Genomic DNA, 16,304 nt, shown 5'->3' on the forward strand with positions numbered 1-16,304 from the left:
TAGCACCTCTCGTCAAAAATACTCCAAAACAAAGATATTCATACAGGACGGAGACACTGGAAAAGCAGTAATGCCAAAAGAGACTTATGAGGTGGTAGTGGTCAATTAATTGAACATGAGCTTGCAGCAGGATATAGTAATACAATTTTGGACTGTTAATTCAGTCACTTCATGTCTCAGGATAGGGTGTTGCCTTTCAGGCATTACCTAAAATACTGCATAGAAATGTGGGCATCTTAATGTCACAGAGAGGCTTATAAATGAAAGGGAATTTGGAGAAAAACAACAGAAATGATTATGAGTTTGTGGGATTGACTTATGAGGAAAGATTAAATGAACTGAATCATCTAAAAATATTTTAAGAATGTCAACACCAAAGAGGGTGAAAAATTGTGATGCATGGGGGTTGAATTAGTGTGATGGATGGAACTGAATAAAGGGTATTTAGGACTGATTGAAATACACATTTCTTGACAATGAGTGCTGGTGGGACTAATCTACTTTACAGCTACAACTATGATGACCTATCCAAAGAGGCACAGTCAGCTTAATTGGTTACAAGTAACACAGCGTGGTTTGTGTTTACACAGCAGCTTTTCTGCCATCAGTCATATTTTCTCTCTGAACTTAGCAAATTGGTTATCTGTGTTTTAGTGAGTGCCTTCTGGGACATGCTGCTCAGCTATTCCATAGAGTGTTGACAGTGGCTAAGGACTATGGGAATTTTTAAAGAGCACTGTGCTCCAACACAGACCCAGGATCTGAACCATGTGCCCAAAAGCTGCAGACCTAACTGAACGCAACTTACAGAAGTGTTCCTGTTTTTAACACACAGATGCCCAACTCCCTGTGGGGTCCAAACCCCAAATAAATCTGTTTTACCCTGTATAAAGTTTATACAGGGTAAACTCATGAATTGTTCACCCTCTATTATACTGATAGAGAGGTGTGCACAGCTGTTTGCCCCCCGCCCCCGGGTATTAATACATATTCTGGGTTAATAAGTAAAAAGTGATTTTATTAAATACAGAAAGTAGGATGTAAGTGGTTCCAAGTAGCAGCAGACAGAACAAAGTGAATTACCAAGTAAAGTAAAATAGAACACCCAAGTCTATGTCTAAGAAAACTGAATACAGATAATACCTCACCAGTTCTAATAAGCTTCCTTTTACAGACTAGTCTCCTTCTAGTCTGGATCCAGCAATCACTCACACCTCCTGTGGTTACTGTCCTTTGTTCCAGTCTCTTTCAGATATCCTTGGGGGTGAAGAGGCTATCTTGCTAGCCCTCTGTTCCATTTTAGATTTTCAAATTCTTGTTGAAAAAACTAAAAGTCCTCTGTCTCATGGGTCATAGTGCCCATTTTCAGCCAGACGGGTCTTTCTGTTTCTTTATGTTACTGCATCCTTCAACTTCTGTAATTTGGTGCTTGACCTGGTCAAAATGTAGAGTAACAGCTCTCTGAGGTTAGATACAGAGGCATTTTTTTTTCATTTGCATTTCCATGAGGAGGACAGACTACAAGGCAAGAAAAGCTTTTTCCTCTGGTGGGACAACTTTGTGGTTCTCTGAACTGGCAGCAAGTGGCAGGGTCATCTGTGGCTGACTTAGCTCCCTCTTTACTTTCTTGCCCCACAAAACTACTCAGATGAGAGCTGCTCCACCTGTGGATAAGAGTAAGCAAAGTTCATGATGCAAGAAAATTAAACTAAAGAATTACAGCTTGTACAAGAAGAGGCAGGTGGGAAAGGAACACTACTGTCTCAACCCAACAGGGACACTATTGGTGTTTCTCTACCAACTATGATTAATGGGGACCTAACCTACTCTTTTCTGCATTGGCTGATAAAGCCGTTCACAAACTATGGTGCTGGCAAACAATGCTTCATCTTCTGCTTCAGTGGTCCCAAAATGATTGTTATGTGTGCTTTTGGGGGTACAGAAGTAGAAATGGAGAAGCCTAGAAGTGAAATGGCACAACCTAAATGCCTGTGAAACCTTAAAGTCATTGCAGCTTTTTGTGTACTCCATAACATCTATGAACATCTTCATTTAGTCCTTCAAACTGGTACACAGGCATTTAAAATAAGTATTTAGACATCCAGCTGCTGATAGGAATCCCCAAATGTGAGAACTGGGTGTCTACCATAGCTTTATGCTTTGACTCAACTGGAGTCCTTTAACTTACCTTGGACTAAATTGAGATTGTTTAGTTGTTTAAAGTATCATTTGTACCTGGACTTACAAAAGTCTGATAGGTGCATTTTCTAAATTTACAAATTATAATAAATTACATTTAAAATACTTTTGATTTAATATTTTTGTGTAAAGTGTTAAATATTCTAAATATTTGAGCCCCAAAGTTTTTGCTCTTAGATTGCATTAAGAGAGACTGCTTGTCAGTGCAATGAAACACTTAGTTTATAACCTCAATAAAAACAAGCATTAAACATAATCAGATTAAAATTATATATCTGTGCAATGATTCTCAGCATTATGATGCAGAGCTGCTACCTGACTTAAATAAGAATGTCAGTCCTTAAATAAGAAGTAGCCCTATTGCTTGATTAGAATGTCCTACTGTCTAGGATGCTGTGACTATCTGTCAAAAACAGAGGGACCAGTTATTCTTTGATAGCTGTGAAATAGCAGTGGCACAGTACAATACTGTGTAGGTTTCTTGACTTTTCCCTCATAGACCCCTCTATGCACTTCACTTCTTTTTGTTTGATTTTTTTTATTTGGTTTGTTTTTTAAATGAGAGAATATTAGTTCTTTTGTAAACCACACACAGGTTATGGATATTCCTAGTGTAGATATTTTTCTAAATTTGAAGTATTTTTCTTTGTATGTTTTTGTAAGTAATGTCTAGGAACTTTATTATTATTGCAAACAACACAAAGATCATGTTAAAATGAAGGGAGCCCAGTACATGTGTTAAACAATCTATAATAGACTGAGATATGAAAGTCTTGTTTTGTTTTTAATTTCAGTTGTTGGAAATCAAGGTTTCTATGCCATATTGAAAGGCTCTGCTAAGCCTCAAGCAAGGTGTTACAAAAGAATGCTTGGAGAAGACTTTGATTCATCATGTGTAGCAATGCCAACTCCTAGTCAAGCTACTATGTTTGGTTTTTCAGGCCGAACAATGGTAAGCTATGATAGAGATACTCTATTGAAATAATGAACAGTATAGAGAAACCTAATTAGGATGTTTATATTGATTCAAGAAGGAATTTTGTCAGTTCTACAGGTACATAAAATAGCTCCTCCCCTTTGTGATCCTTTGATGCACTCTGCTCAACTTACCTTTAAGCTCTTTTCTTTGGGGCTAGGAGTGGTCTTTTTAATTGTCTATAAAGTGCCATGAATTTTATATAAGTGAATATTATGTAACACTATAATTATATATGTAGATATACACATACAAAGAGAGAGTTCAGCACAGCCTTAAATACATAAACATCACATATATAAATTCTCATTTACCTAAATTTATCTGAATCAGTTTCATGTCCTTATCTGTTTCAAATAACAGCGTGCTTTCAGACAAGCAAGCTTCAGATCTCTAAAGACTGCTGGTCAGCTTTCCCAAAGCAGATAAATCCAGCAGAACACAGTAAGACAAGGGCTCTTTGACTACTGTACTCTGCTGAGCCTATTGGACCCAGGGAAGCTGGCTGGATAATGTATATTCACAGAAAATCTTAGTCTCTTATAAGTTTCAGTGCATCAAGACTCTCTAAAGAAAGGTGTGTGCCCTGAACCTCATAAACGCCTAAGGGTTTCAGCACAGCAAATTTTCCCTATGTGTAAAAAAGCCCCAAACACAACAAAAAACCCCTTGCCCTACAAAAATAAAGCAAAACATACACACCTGCATTTAAACCCATAGACTTACTCTTTGCCTTGAGGAAGCCAGACAGTACTCTGTTGGATCCTGAAGCATAGATTGCAAAGTCTGTGGAGCAGTAAACCCCTGGTTGTCCAGATGTTGAGTACCCAAAGGAATAGGCTGTCCCCTTAGCTCATTGGATAAACAAGGTTGCGCCATACATAGGATGGTACACAGACACGCGCTAGCAAATATACACTTATAAACACTTCTGGAATTAATTCAGAAGTTACTGAGAGTACCAATATTATCCAATATTTTGAAAGATCTTTTTCTATTGAAGATAGGTCACTAATTTCCAATCGCTGACCGATGATTTCTGTTTTATAAATAGTCATTTCTTTGCCATCAGCAAAGCACACAAAACTCATTTATTTTACTTTGTTGCTTATAATGTCATGGTGAATAGACAAATCTCCAAGAATAAAGCAATTAGGGTTCAGTGGTGGATCTAAGACTACAGTTGTGTTATTCCAGATGATGCAATTTCTGTCAAACTATTTAAACTTAAGACATTCCCAAGCAGGAGAGTTCCTTAGTATAACAATGGCATCATGTATCGCTAGCTGCAACATCAGAGTATTTTTGACAAGGGCTCCAGTATACTATCTATTACGTACAAAAAATACCAGATAATAAAATTTTTTAGGTTTGAAAATCAAACCCTTGAAGTTATAAAGTGCCAGATTTTAGTTTGCCTGTGCAAACCTTAATTCTGCCTTGTTGTTCATAACCATTCTGAGACCATCTTTAATTACATGATCACACAATATTTTTTTCCATAGGACACCTGCCTCATTTAGTGCATAGAATCTTTTATCATGGAAAATATTAGGCAAGTTGTCTGTTGCCCCCCTTTATAATAATCCAATTTAGTTTGTGTTAAATAAACTGAGTGCATCACACCTTTAAGTAGGGAGGGGAGGAGAATTTGGCTGGCTGGCCAAATAACGGGATGCTTTATGGCTGGGGGTGGGGTGGAGAAGAGGAAAACTGCTGCAAAACATGATAAGGGACCAGTGTGGTAAAGCTGACTCATCCCTTGGAAGGATGGAAGGATTTAAAAGGCGCTGCCCTCTGCATGAAGCCCCCTTTTTGCACAGAGCAGGCTGAGGCATCATCTACCTTCCCTCCCCTTTAGTTGTTAAAATAATAGGCTTGGTCAAGTCCTGCTGTGGGCAGTCCGCTAGCTGCCTCTTTTTAGGAGAGGCTGGGAAAGAATTTTTCCCTCACCACCTAATTGGCCTAGATGGAGTTGGGTTTTTTGCCTTCTCCACAATGGGTTCAGGAAGGACTTTCATGCATGGCAAGGTAGGCTGTATGTTGCAACTCATTATATAAGTGTGAGGCAGCTGTCTGGTGAAGGTACTCAATAGGAAAGGTATACAGTGACCAGATAAATGGCTTGGAAAAGGACTTAACAAGAGGTGTTCATTAAAGGAATGAAACAGGGTGGGGTTAGGGATCCTATGATAGGTGCAGTAGGGAGCCAACCCCTGTTTCTCATAGCCTACCTTCACCCTCCAATGTGGGGGTAGATGAGAATGTCCCAGCAATACATTGGCTGGGGGGGACCTGGATGGAAAAGCAGGGGGAGCTGGTGGAAGCCCTCCAGTTAATTATGGAATGAAGATGGGGTTACCTACACTGATAGGTAGTCCCATACATCTAATAAAAAAGTTGTGGCCTGATTAATACCACATCAAATGTCTCCTGTCCTTCTTTCAGTATAGTTGGACAATGAATATTTACGTGAGTGGCAGAATTTTTGATGTTTGAACATATCTTATTCTATACATCAGGTGATATTCACAACTCAGTTTCAGATGGTTCTGTGCTCTGTCAAAGTGGCCATGTCATAGAATCATAAAATATTAGGGTTGGAAGAGACCTCAGGAGGTCATCTAGTCCAATCCCCTGCTCAAAGCAGGACCTCCACCAACTAAATCATCCTCAGCCTCTCCTCATAAGTGATGCCTCAGCCCCCTAAACATTTTAATTGCCCTCCACTGGACACCAATTTGTCCACATCCTTTCTGTAGTGTGGGGACCAAAACTGGACATAATACTCTAGGTGTGGCCTCACTAGTGCCTAATAGAGGTGCATAATCACTTCTCTTAATAGGGAAGTGATTATTAGGTGGTCATTAGTTGCTAAGGGCATCATTTTCAGAGGTATTGAGCACTGACACATCAGTTTAAGTCATTGAAAGCTGTGGGTGCTCAGCATGTTTGAGGCCCCAGCTATACATGCACAGTGTATTGGCAGGTGCTCCATTTGAAGAATTTGTATTGAAGATTTTTTTGAGACAGCTGACAATTCAAGCAATTCATTTTGATTACAGGTTGTAGCTGGTAAATGTATCTCTTTTTGTATGTCTTGTGGCATAGTCTTTCTTTTTCTTTAAAATATAATTTTGAGATAAGATGTTTTTCTATTTGTTTCTCAAAGTAACAAAATTGTTTAATCTTCCACATCATACACTGAGGAGAACATTTTCAAAAGTGCTTTAAGAACTTAGATGTCTAAGTCCCATTGATTTTCAAGGAGATTTAGGGGCTTTTGAAATTTTTACCCTAAATTTCTGCACAATTCCCCTTTTAATGAATTATTTGTTACTCCAAATTATATAAACCATGCAATTACATGTGAAAGTTTAACCTCTCTTTTCTACCTATTTCCCAAAAAGGAGCTAACTGGTTTAGAGCAAATTTGTCTTATAAAATGTTCTTCCCAAGTGACCAGTTGACAAGATTACCTACCAGTTGTTCAGTACGCTTGTATGTGAGTTACTACAATGAGGTATTTAAATGTTCAAATCTAGAGGTTTGGTTAAGAAAAAGGTGATAGAGCTTTTAATACAGCAGCATTTGGTATTGCTATAATTTTAGGCATGACCATGGAAGGTAAACGGAGTTAATCCTACTGCAGTTATACTGTCAATGTTGTGGGAATAATGTGAAAATTATTTCTGAGAAAATTGGAATCTCCTGTCCTTCTTGCTGTATAGGTTGAATCATTCAGATTGGCACTTAGAGGTTTGGGGAAGTTATTTGATTTTTTGTGGATGGTCTTGTCACTTACAAACTACAAGAAGTTTACATCAGCCTGCTGTGATTGAGGCGGTTAGGTTTACCTTTCAAGTATTTTAAGTATATTGTCTCTCATATTGCTTGTCTCATCAAAACAAACAATGAATAAATTACAAATGCCTTCAGGATCTAGAGCTGATGCTTTGCAAAAAGGGGTCATTCAGAATTCCTTATGCCATCCCACTAGAATAAAACAACTGACCTTGAGCAGAATGGCAGGGAGGCAAGATCAATTCTCCCTTATTCTGTCCGCTCTAAATTGAATCTTTCTGACAGATTGCCACAGGTGTGCCAACTATTTACTCAGAATATTAGGAAAAGACCCCTTTAATGTGTTTGGTGACAGTCCTGGCCTTTGTGTCACTGTAGGTAAAGTATCATGCCACTCACCCAATCCAACAATTGTACTTTGTTAATTATTTAAATGAGAATCATTGCTTATCCTTTAGGCAGTGCATTTTATGCATGGACCCTCAGGATTGTCACTGTTTACTAACAAGAAACTTCATTTGGCTATTGTCAAGTGGATCAGAAACGTATATAATGTCCCAATATAAATCTGAAACAAGTGTGACGTGGACCATGGAGAATGTGATAGCTTCCCACTGATTATGATAGGCGTGTTTGTTCTCAGTCTGTTTTGTCACAGGTCTTTCCATTTCAGTGTATTTTCTCTCAGAGTAACTTATCAAGAAGAAAGAAATATTTAGCACCCTACTCATTAGTATGGCCATTTGACTTCTGAGTAAAGGAACTGTTGCTGTCAGGAGTTTATGAACAACAGGAGAGAGACCATTTGTTCTAAAGTTCCCTTATTCATAAGCTAGACTCCCAGATTTATGGCTCACAAAACCAACATATTTATGTATAAAAATGGTTTGATTGTCAAGCCTCTATTAAATAAAACCATTGCTTCTGGTAACTACTTTGCTGAACTAATTTTAGAGCACTAGTTTCAATGTGTAGTGCAACGGACTTTATCTAGTATGTGCTTTCCTTGCTACAGATTCAGGGCCGGATTAACTTTTTGTGGGCCTGGCGCCAAACATCTTTGTGGGCCCCCATGAAGGCAATGGAACATGGCGGGGGGAGGTCAGTCCCTGGAGTGAGGAGCAATGGAGCATTGCATGGCAGGGGCGTCCTCGCTCTGCCCAATGCGAGGGCACTATTTACAAACCGGCAGTTGCCAGTTGCATAGTGCCTGCCCAGTCCTGTACTGCCAGCATACCCCTTCCCCTCAGGGGTAGGCCCATGCCACACCATACAGCCCTCCCCCCCACCGCCCAACACTCCCTATGGGCAGAGGCCCCCCAGACCCACTATCCTAGCACTCCCTCCGACCCACCCACAAATGCACAGTGCCCTGCACAACACCACCCCTGCCCACAGCCCCACCACAACTGCCCAGCACCCCCCACACAGAACCCCCACACCCTAGTGCCCCAACACACATAGATCCTCCCTGCCCCTTCACATACCAGCACCCCCCCATACTGCCACAGACCCATTCCCCTAACCCCTGCCTCCAGCCTTGCTTACCGGCCATGCTGGGAGGTGACTGTGTCTGCCAGGATGAGCTAGCAGGTCAGCCAGGTCTGGTCCCAGGGCCGGGAATCACTCCATCCCCTAGGGAGTGGCGCGATTAGCCAGGCCAGGACCTGCCCCGGCCAGGGTCCCTCAAGATGCACTTGCCTGGAGGGCCCCAGTCAAGCCCTCCACACTGTCTTCCCCCACAAACACACACACCTGGCTGAGATTGGCCAGGCTTCTGCACCAGTCCAAGGCGGCTCAGCTTCGGGGAGACAGGTGGGTCCCCACAGGTGGTGGAAAGCAGAGACTCCTCAGAGCTGGAGGGTGCACTGGGGTCTGGACAGGGGACTGAGAGGAGCAGTGGGATAAGGGCAGGGGGAAGAGAGGAGCCTTCGGCCAGCTGGCACGCAGGCCAAGAGGAGCAAGTGGTGGGCAGGGGGAGCCAGCAGGGTCTCGGGGCACAGTGCAAGCAGAACAGGCCCTTCTGAGTATGGGCCCAGCTCCGTGAAGCCACTGGAGTTACTGTAAACCTGTCACTGTGAGATTTATGTTTGCAAGATGCATCCTTTTAAAGTAGGACATCATAAATTTATGAAAGTTATAAAGAAGCTTATCTCCTCTTAGAAACCTTCTGATATACACTTAATGCCTGTCTGTGCTTTTCAAGGTACTAACTGATTTTCTCTGTCAGTCAGCTTCAAAAATGTTGGAGATGGCTGTCATGGAAGATTGTTTTTCTTAGCTGTAACTTAAGCATCCAGCTACAGTTTGTTATGCAGTATATTAAATCACAGATGAGATATTCTTTCCCAACTTTTAATGCATATCAACTGATGCTACAAAACATGGCCCTAATGCTTAACAAAGATATTAAAACATTTGATGATAATTTTTGCCTTTATATGCCATCATATGCCAGCAATGCCCCTCTGCTATGTACATCGGCCAAACTGGATAGTCTCTACGGAAAAGGATAAATGGGCACAAATCAGATATTAGGAATGGCAATATACAAAAACTTGTAGGAGAACACTTCAACCTCCCTGGCCACACAATAACAGATATTAAGGTGGCCATCCTGCAGCAAAAAAACTTCAGGACCAGACTTCAAAGAGAAACTGCTGAGCTTCAGTTCATCTGTAAATTTGGCACATCAGCTCAGGATTAAACAAAGACTGTGAATGGCTTGCCAACTACAAAACCAGTTTCTCCTCCCTTGGTTTTCACACCTCAACTGCTAGAACAGGGCTTCATCCTCCCTGATTGAACTAACCTCGTTATCTCTAGCTTGCTTCTTGCTTGCATATATATACCTGCCCCTGGAAATTTCCACTACATGCATCCGACGAAGTGGGTATTCACCCACGAAAGCTCATGCTCCAAAATATCTGTTAGTCTGTAACGTGCCACAGGATTCTTTGTTGTTTTTGCCTCTATAGCACCTTTCACCATAGCAGGGCTGGCTCCAGGTTTCTTGCTGCCTCAAGCAAAAAAAAAAAAAGAAAAGGGAGGGGGCAGAGTGCCTCCGCCAAAGCAAAGACAACAAAAAACGGAATTCTGCCACTGATGGGGAAAAAAACACAACAAAAACCTGGAGTGTCGCCCCCAAAGGGCCAGAGTGCTGCCCCTTGAAAAGTGCAGCCCTAGCACATGCTTGGAGTGCTGGTGGCTAGAGCCGGCCCCGCACCATAGGAATGTGAAGCCTTTTCATGTTTTAATGAAATTAGTCTCACAACATTCTTGTGAGGTATGTATTCCCTCCATTTTACAGATTGAGAAATGGAGACACACATAGGTTCTGGTCCAAAGTAGACTCTAGTTTTGATTATACTGAATTTTGGGTGTCCAAACTTAGGGTATGGCTACACTGGAGCTGGAAGGTGTGAATTCTAGCTCAAAGAGATATATCCACTCTAATTGCGATCGAGTTAACATACTAAAAATAGAAGCATAACTGTGGTGCCATGATTGGTGGGAGGGGTTAGTGACTTCATGTACTTACCTATAGTCTCAGATAAGATTGTACTGGGGCTCCTTGCACCACTGTGACTAGACTTCTATTTTTAGCACACTAGCTAAATCAGAGGTACCACAGGTACGTCTCCTCAAGCTGGAGTTTACACCTCCCAGCTCCAATGGAGAAGTACATGAAACATGGGTGGCCCAACTTTCAGAGAGGGGGATGGGCTCCTGACCAAACTCTCATGTCAGGACTCCCTCCCCCAGAGTCCAATGGCTGTTTCCTTTGTCTTCTCAGGTGCAAAGAATGAGATGGATGAGAGAGGGGTAGGAAGTCTCGAGGTGTTTGCCACTACTTTTTATAGCTTTAGTCCCTCTTTGAAAAACGCATTTTCAGTTGAGAACTGAGACAGGGTTTGGTGGGGGAAGGAGACCTCATGCTGTTTGCTAAAACAGATCTCTTTGTCCCTGCCCCCCTTTCTTGCTAAGAATGGCCACTTGATAGGTGATGGCCCATCAGCTTTATTGATACCTGGCTGGGACATCAGCTTGCCCTTTGTCTTTGAGAAACTGGTTTAGCCATTCCCCAGATTTATATGGGAAATCCACTCCAGTCATGAATCATATATGGGTATGTCTACATCTACAATTTTGCAGCACTGGTTGTTACAGCTGTATTAGTACAGCTGTATAGGGCCAGCGCTGCAGAGTGGCCACACTTACAGCAACCAGCGCTGCAAGTGGTGTTAGATGTGGCCACACTGCAGCGCTGTTGGGCGGCTTGCAGGGGGGTTCGGGGAACGCGAGAGCAAACCGCGGGGAAGGAGACCTGCTTGCAGGGGGGTTCGGGGAACACGAGAGCAAACCGCGTGGAAGCAGGTCTCCTTCCCCGCGGTGTGCTCTCGTGTTCCCCGAACCCCCCCCGCAAGCAGGTCTCCTTCCCCGCGGTTTGCTCTCGCGTTCCCCGAACCCCCCTGCAAGCAGGTCTCCTTCCCCGCTGTTTGCTCTCGCGTTCCCCGAACCCCCCCGCAAGCAGGTCTCCTTCCCCGCGGTTTGCTCTCGCGTTCCCCGAACCCCCCCGCAAGCAGGTCTCCTTCCCCGCGGTTTGCTCTCGCGTTCCCCGAACCCCCCTGCAAGCAGGTCTCCTTCCCCGCGGTTTGCTCTCGCGTTCCCCGAACCCCCCTGCAAGCAGGTCTCCTTCCCCGCGGTTTGCTCTCGCGTTCCCCGAACCCCCCTGCAAGCAGGTCTCCTTCCCTGCGGTTTGCTCCGGTGTTCCCCGAACCCACCCGCAAGCAGGTCTCCTTCCCCGCGGTTTGCTCTCGCGTTCCCCGAACCCGCCTGCAAGCAGGTCTCCTTCCCCGCGGTTTGCTCTCGTGTTCCCCGAACCCCCCTGCAAACCGCGGGGAAGGGATCTCAGGAGCTCATCTAGTTCAATCCCCTGCTTAAAGCAGGACCAATCCCCAACTGAATCATCCCAGCCAGGGCTTTCAGCTTAGGTTCATAACTTTACACATAATGTTGCTACCTGCATTTTACCATGATATTATTAATGTGCAGGTTACAGGTTTTCAAATGATACTTTGCAAGGCTTGCCTTGTATAAAGATTATTATAATAGTGTGCAGGGTGTAAATACAGGTTTGCATTCCATCACCCCTACCCCAGCGCACCCCACACAGAGGCCAAGAAGCATAGTGATTCCTAGTTCCTTTTGTTTGGACTTTTTATTCCCATCCTACCATGTGCTCTGAGCTACAAACTCAGCTGATGGGAGTCCACCTGCATGACTCATCTTCTTGGGGAGGAGAGCAGAACAACAACAAGAGTCTTTCATTTTTTTGCTGACCATTTCTCAGCCCAGATGTAGGGAGTTCCCAGTTGTAAGATCCACCCACATCCTGTATCATGGGGCTTCTCCTTGGGAAGGAGTGTAATGATTTCTGTGGAAGAATTTCTCTTCATGCTAATTAATGTCCCTCTCCTGTATGGCCTTTCATACAGTCACAATAAAACTGCTTAAATATTACACTGTAATATGGGACACAGATAAGTAAGATTAATTCATGCAGTAACTCATAAGCATTCAATAGCGTCTAAACACTAACCACTTTCTTATCATTCTAATGTCTATTTTATCAATATTAACCCACAAGTAAGCCAGACAGATTCCAGCTGTGTACCTGTTAGTGTCGGTTTGAGACATGGGAACCTTGGCATGAGCTGGTGCCCGGTCTGCTAGTGTCACAGAGGCATCCTTCATATAGAAGGTTTCAGGTAGAGTATCTTTAATACCCAGTATATTTAGAAATGTTAATTCCTCTATCCTCTAATGTGGATAAATGTAAAGTAATGCACATTGGAAAAAATAACCCCACCTATACATACAGTATGATGGGGGCTAATTTAGCTACAACTAATCAGGAAAAAGATCTTAGTGTCCTCATGGACAGTTCTCTGAAGAGGTCCACGCAGTGTGCAGAGGCGGTCAAAAAAGCAAACAGGATGTTGGGAATCATTAAAAAGGGGATAGAGAATAAGACTGAGAATATATTATTGCCCTTATATAAATCCATGGTACGCCCACATCTTGAATACTGTGTACAGATGTGGTCTCCTTACCTCAAAAAAGATATACTGGCACTAGAAAAGGTTCAGAAAAGGGCAACTAAAATGATTAGGGGTTTGGAGAGGGTCCCATATGAGGAAAGATTAAAGAAGCTAGGACTCTTCAGCTTGGAAAAGAGGAGACTAAGGGGGGATATGATAGAGGTATGTAAAATCATGAGTGATGTGGAGAAAGTGGATAAGGAAAAGTTATTTACTTATTCCCATAATACAAGAACTAGAGGTCATCACATGAAATTAATAGGCAGCAGGTTTAAAACAAATAAAAGGAAGTTCTTCACACAGCGCAGTCAACTTGTGGAACTTCTTACCTGAGGAGGTTGTCAAGGCTAGGACTATAACAGCATTTAAAAGAGAACTGGATAAATTCATGGTGGTTGAGTCCATAAATGGCTATTAGCCAGGATGGGTAAGGAATGGTGTTCCTAGCCTCTGTTTGTCAGAGGGTGGAGATGGATGGCAGGAGAGAGATCACTTGATCATTGCCTGTTAGGTTCACTCCCTCTGGGGCACCTGGCATTGGCCACTGTCGGTAGACAGATACTGGGCTAGATGGACCCTTGGTCTGACCCGGTACGGCTGTTCTTATGTTCTTATGTTCTATGCATTTCTAAGGGGTGTCGGATCTGTGAGAAGAATGAAATATCCTGCAGATATTTAAAACGATGCAAAAGAAATTTCTTGAGTTTTGCTCAAAAGCAAAACTGGGCCAAGCCAGTGAGTTCATTGTTAATTTATTTATATTACAATAGCACTCGAGACCACAAATTAGTTTGGGGTCATATTGTGCTAGGTGCTGTACAAACACAGGGTGAGGCAGCCCCTACCCTGATCAACTTACAATCTATATAGATGAGACAGACAAAAGGTGGGAAGAAGGATGAATTGTTATATCCAATTCTGAGAACTGAGGCAGAGAAAGAATGCATGATTTGCCCAAATACTCAATAGCAGAGCCTGGATTTGAACCTTGATCTTGTGAGGTGCAGTCTAGTACCTTAACCACAAGATCATCCCTCCTCTCTTATGAATTTTTCATGTTTTCTATTTACAATAAAGAAACATAAATCCCTCTGCAGCACGGATGGTGAGAAAGGCTTTGCAAGCTAAACCTGACCCAGGTTTGCATGGTGAAACTTTCAGTGAAACTTTCAGTGAAGCCTGGGCTGAGTTTTAGAATCGTTACGAATTAAAAAAAAAGATATTTGGTTTTATTATTCAAGGTTTTGCATAGTTTTACTCTCTATAGTTATAGCAGTCCCTATTAACTGAGGGCATGCAAATTCTAAGTTGAAGAAAAGCAACAGAACTAGAATATGGAGTCCAAAACTGATGAGTTTCTGTTTCTTCACAGTCCTTCTTATAGCTTAAAAAGAGCAGAATGTTTGTTTCTGGTGCTTTTAATATTAAGGGGGGGGAAGTCCCTGCATTGGGAATATCGTGAATTTCAGCATGAACAAAATACTTCCAACCAAGTTATGACCTCCTGAAAATACATGTTTATAATAGAAATGCTAATAGAGCATTTATGCAGAAATACACTTGAAAGAAGAGAATATTTATACAAAAAATTTCTTTGCCTTGTCATTTTCAGTGTTCCTTTAGCTATTATTTAAGACATTCATGTCTGAATAAGAACTCTTTCCCTCCCAGCCTCCTGATCCTGCAGAGAAATGGGAGTTCTGTGTCAAAATCTGTCATAAAAATGAGCATGAAATCACCAACTTGGCATTATTACTTTGCTGAAAGTTTAAGATCTGATCCTGTGGGCTGTTGAATGCCTCAGTTCCTATTGACTTTACATATCAAATGGGAGTTATGTTCCCACATTGCTGGTAGTTGAGGGCACTCTAAATCTCAGTGGGTTGGGTCCTTGCTTCAGTAGGAAAAGAAGATGAACTGGGAAAAAGCAAACCCATCTTTGAACAAAAACACCATCAATAATGAAAATGTGACTAGAAAACCACTGTGGAAAAGCAACTGAAATGTAAATAGGTTTATGAAGAATAAAAATAATAAAATATACCATATGGAAGTCACTCTGACTACACAACAGCGTGTATATTGTAAGCCATAATCACTTTCAGTTGCTTTTGTCTTATGAACAGATATGAACAAGTGCCGTGATTAATAATAGGCCCTATTTATATAGAAATATCATTCATAAATAAGAAAGCTCCACATTTTGCTATTTTATCTGCAAAAATGCAAGCTGATAATGAAATGCTGATTGTTCTTGGGATTCTGTCTGTTTAAACCACAAGTTTTTGTTATTGCCCATATGGCACAATTTTTAAATAGTGTCAAAAGCACTGCTTCATATTCAAATGCAACATGCATCAAATAATTAGAAATATGTAAATTGATCTTATCTCATTGACACTTTGCATCAGTATTTTGGGATAAAAAGCTTGAACCATACTTAACTAATACTTGAAATTTTCTGTTTGAAACTGACATTGTTAATAAAGTTCATTTCCAGTTGTGAGTTTTTAAAATCAGGGTACCGATTTTTACAGGCAACAAAGTAAATTTCACACTCCTGAAGTCACAAGGGGAAGCGCGTTATTGAACAGCTAGAGTTTTACATTTTTAATGTTCAACATTTCTGATAGTGCCAAGTAAGGACAGACCTTTGGCCTGTTCTTTCCTGTAATGTTAGAAAATGATGCCACAACGTCTGAACTTCCATATGTCTCTGTTAAAATGGATATATCTTTTAAGATCTTCAATCTAAGCAGGTTGTAAGCTTCAAGCAAAATTATTGCGGAATCCTGCCGTTAATTTCTTCTTTCTGATATCTGCACACTCAGCACTAGTAACTCACATATATATCATGGATAGATTTCTAATTTCAGCAACACATTATAGGCTTACCATCAACTTGAATAAAATTAAAGTGACTGAGGAGCCATTGAGGACATAATTTTAATACATCAGCCAAGATAAACAGTAAATTGAAGCCCCATCTGTGTTATGGCATTGGGCCAAATATCATGTTTGCACCTGCTGAGTAACTGGAAAACTGTTTCCATATCATAGGGGGCACATTCATCCTAATTTAAAAGATTCACACAAGACAGCACAATCAAACCTCCAGTTTGGCTCTCTGCATAGGTTCTGGATGGAGTTGCTATGAATGGGTCCCTTTGTCTGCTTTGTTCCACATACTATGGAGGGACAATTAGTACCATCTCTGATGT

At 41.7% G+C, this 16,304-nt stretch overlaps 1 protein-coding gene across 1 annotated transcript in view; it reads left to right on the plus strand.

Annotated features, from left to right (window-relative positions):
- The window catches only part of CNBD1 (cyclic nucleotide binding domain containing 1), a 301,514-nt gene that overhangs the window by 161,809 nt on the left and 123,401 nt on the right, over nt 1-16,304 (plus strand). Inside the window, exon 6 of the mRNA XM_050941062.1 lies at nt 2,994-3,151. Within this exon, the coding sequence (XP_050797019.1) occupies nt 2,994-3,151 (158 nt within the window). The remainder of the gene's footprint in view (nt 1-2,993; nt 3,152-16,304) is intronic.

Source organism: Gopherus flavomarginatus, chromosome 2 (genome assembly GCF_025201925.1).
Source record: "Gopherus flavomarginatus isolate rGopFla2 chromosome 2, rGopFla2.mat.asm, whole genome shotgun sequence".
NCBI classification, from domain to species: Eukaryota; Metazoa; Chordata; order Testudines; family Testudinidae; genus Gopherus; species Gopherus flavomarginatus.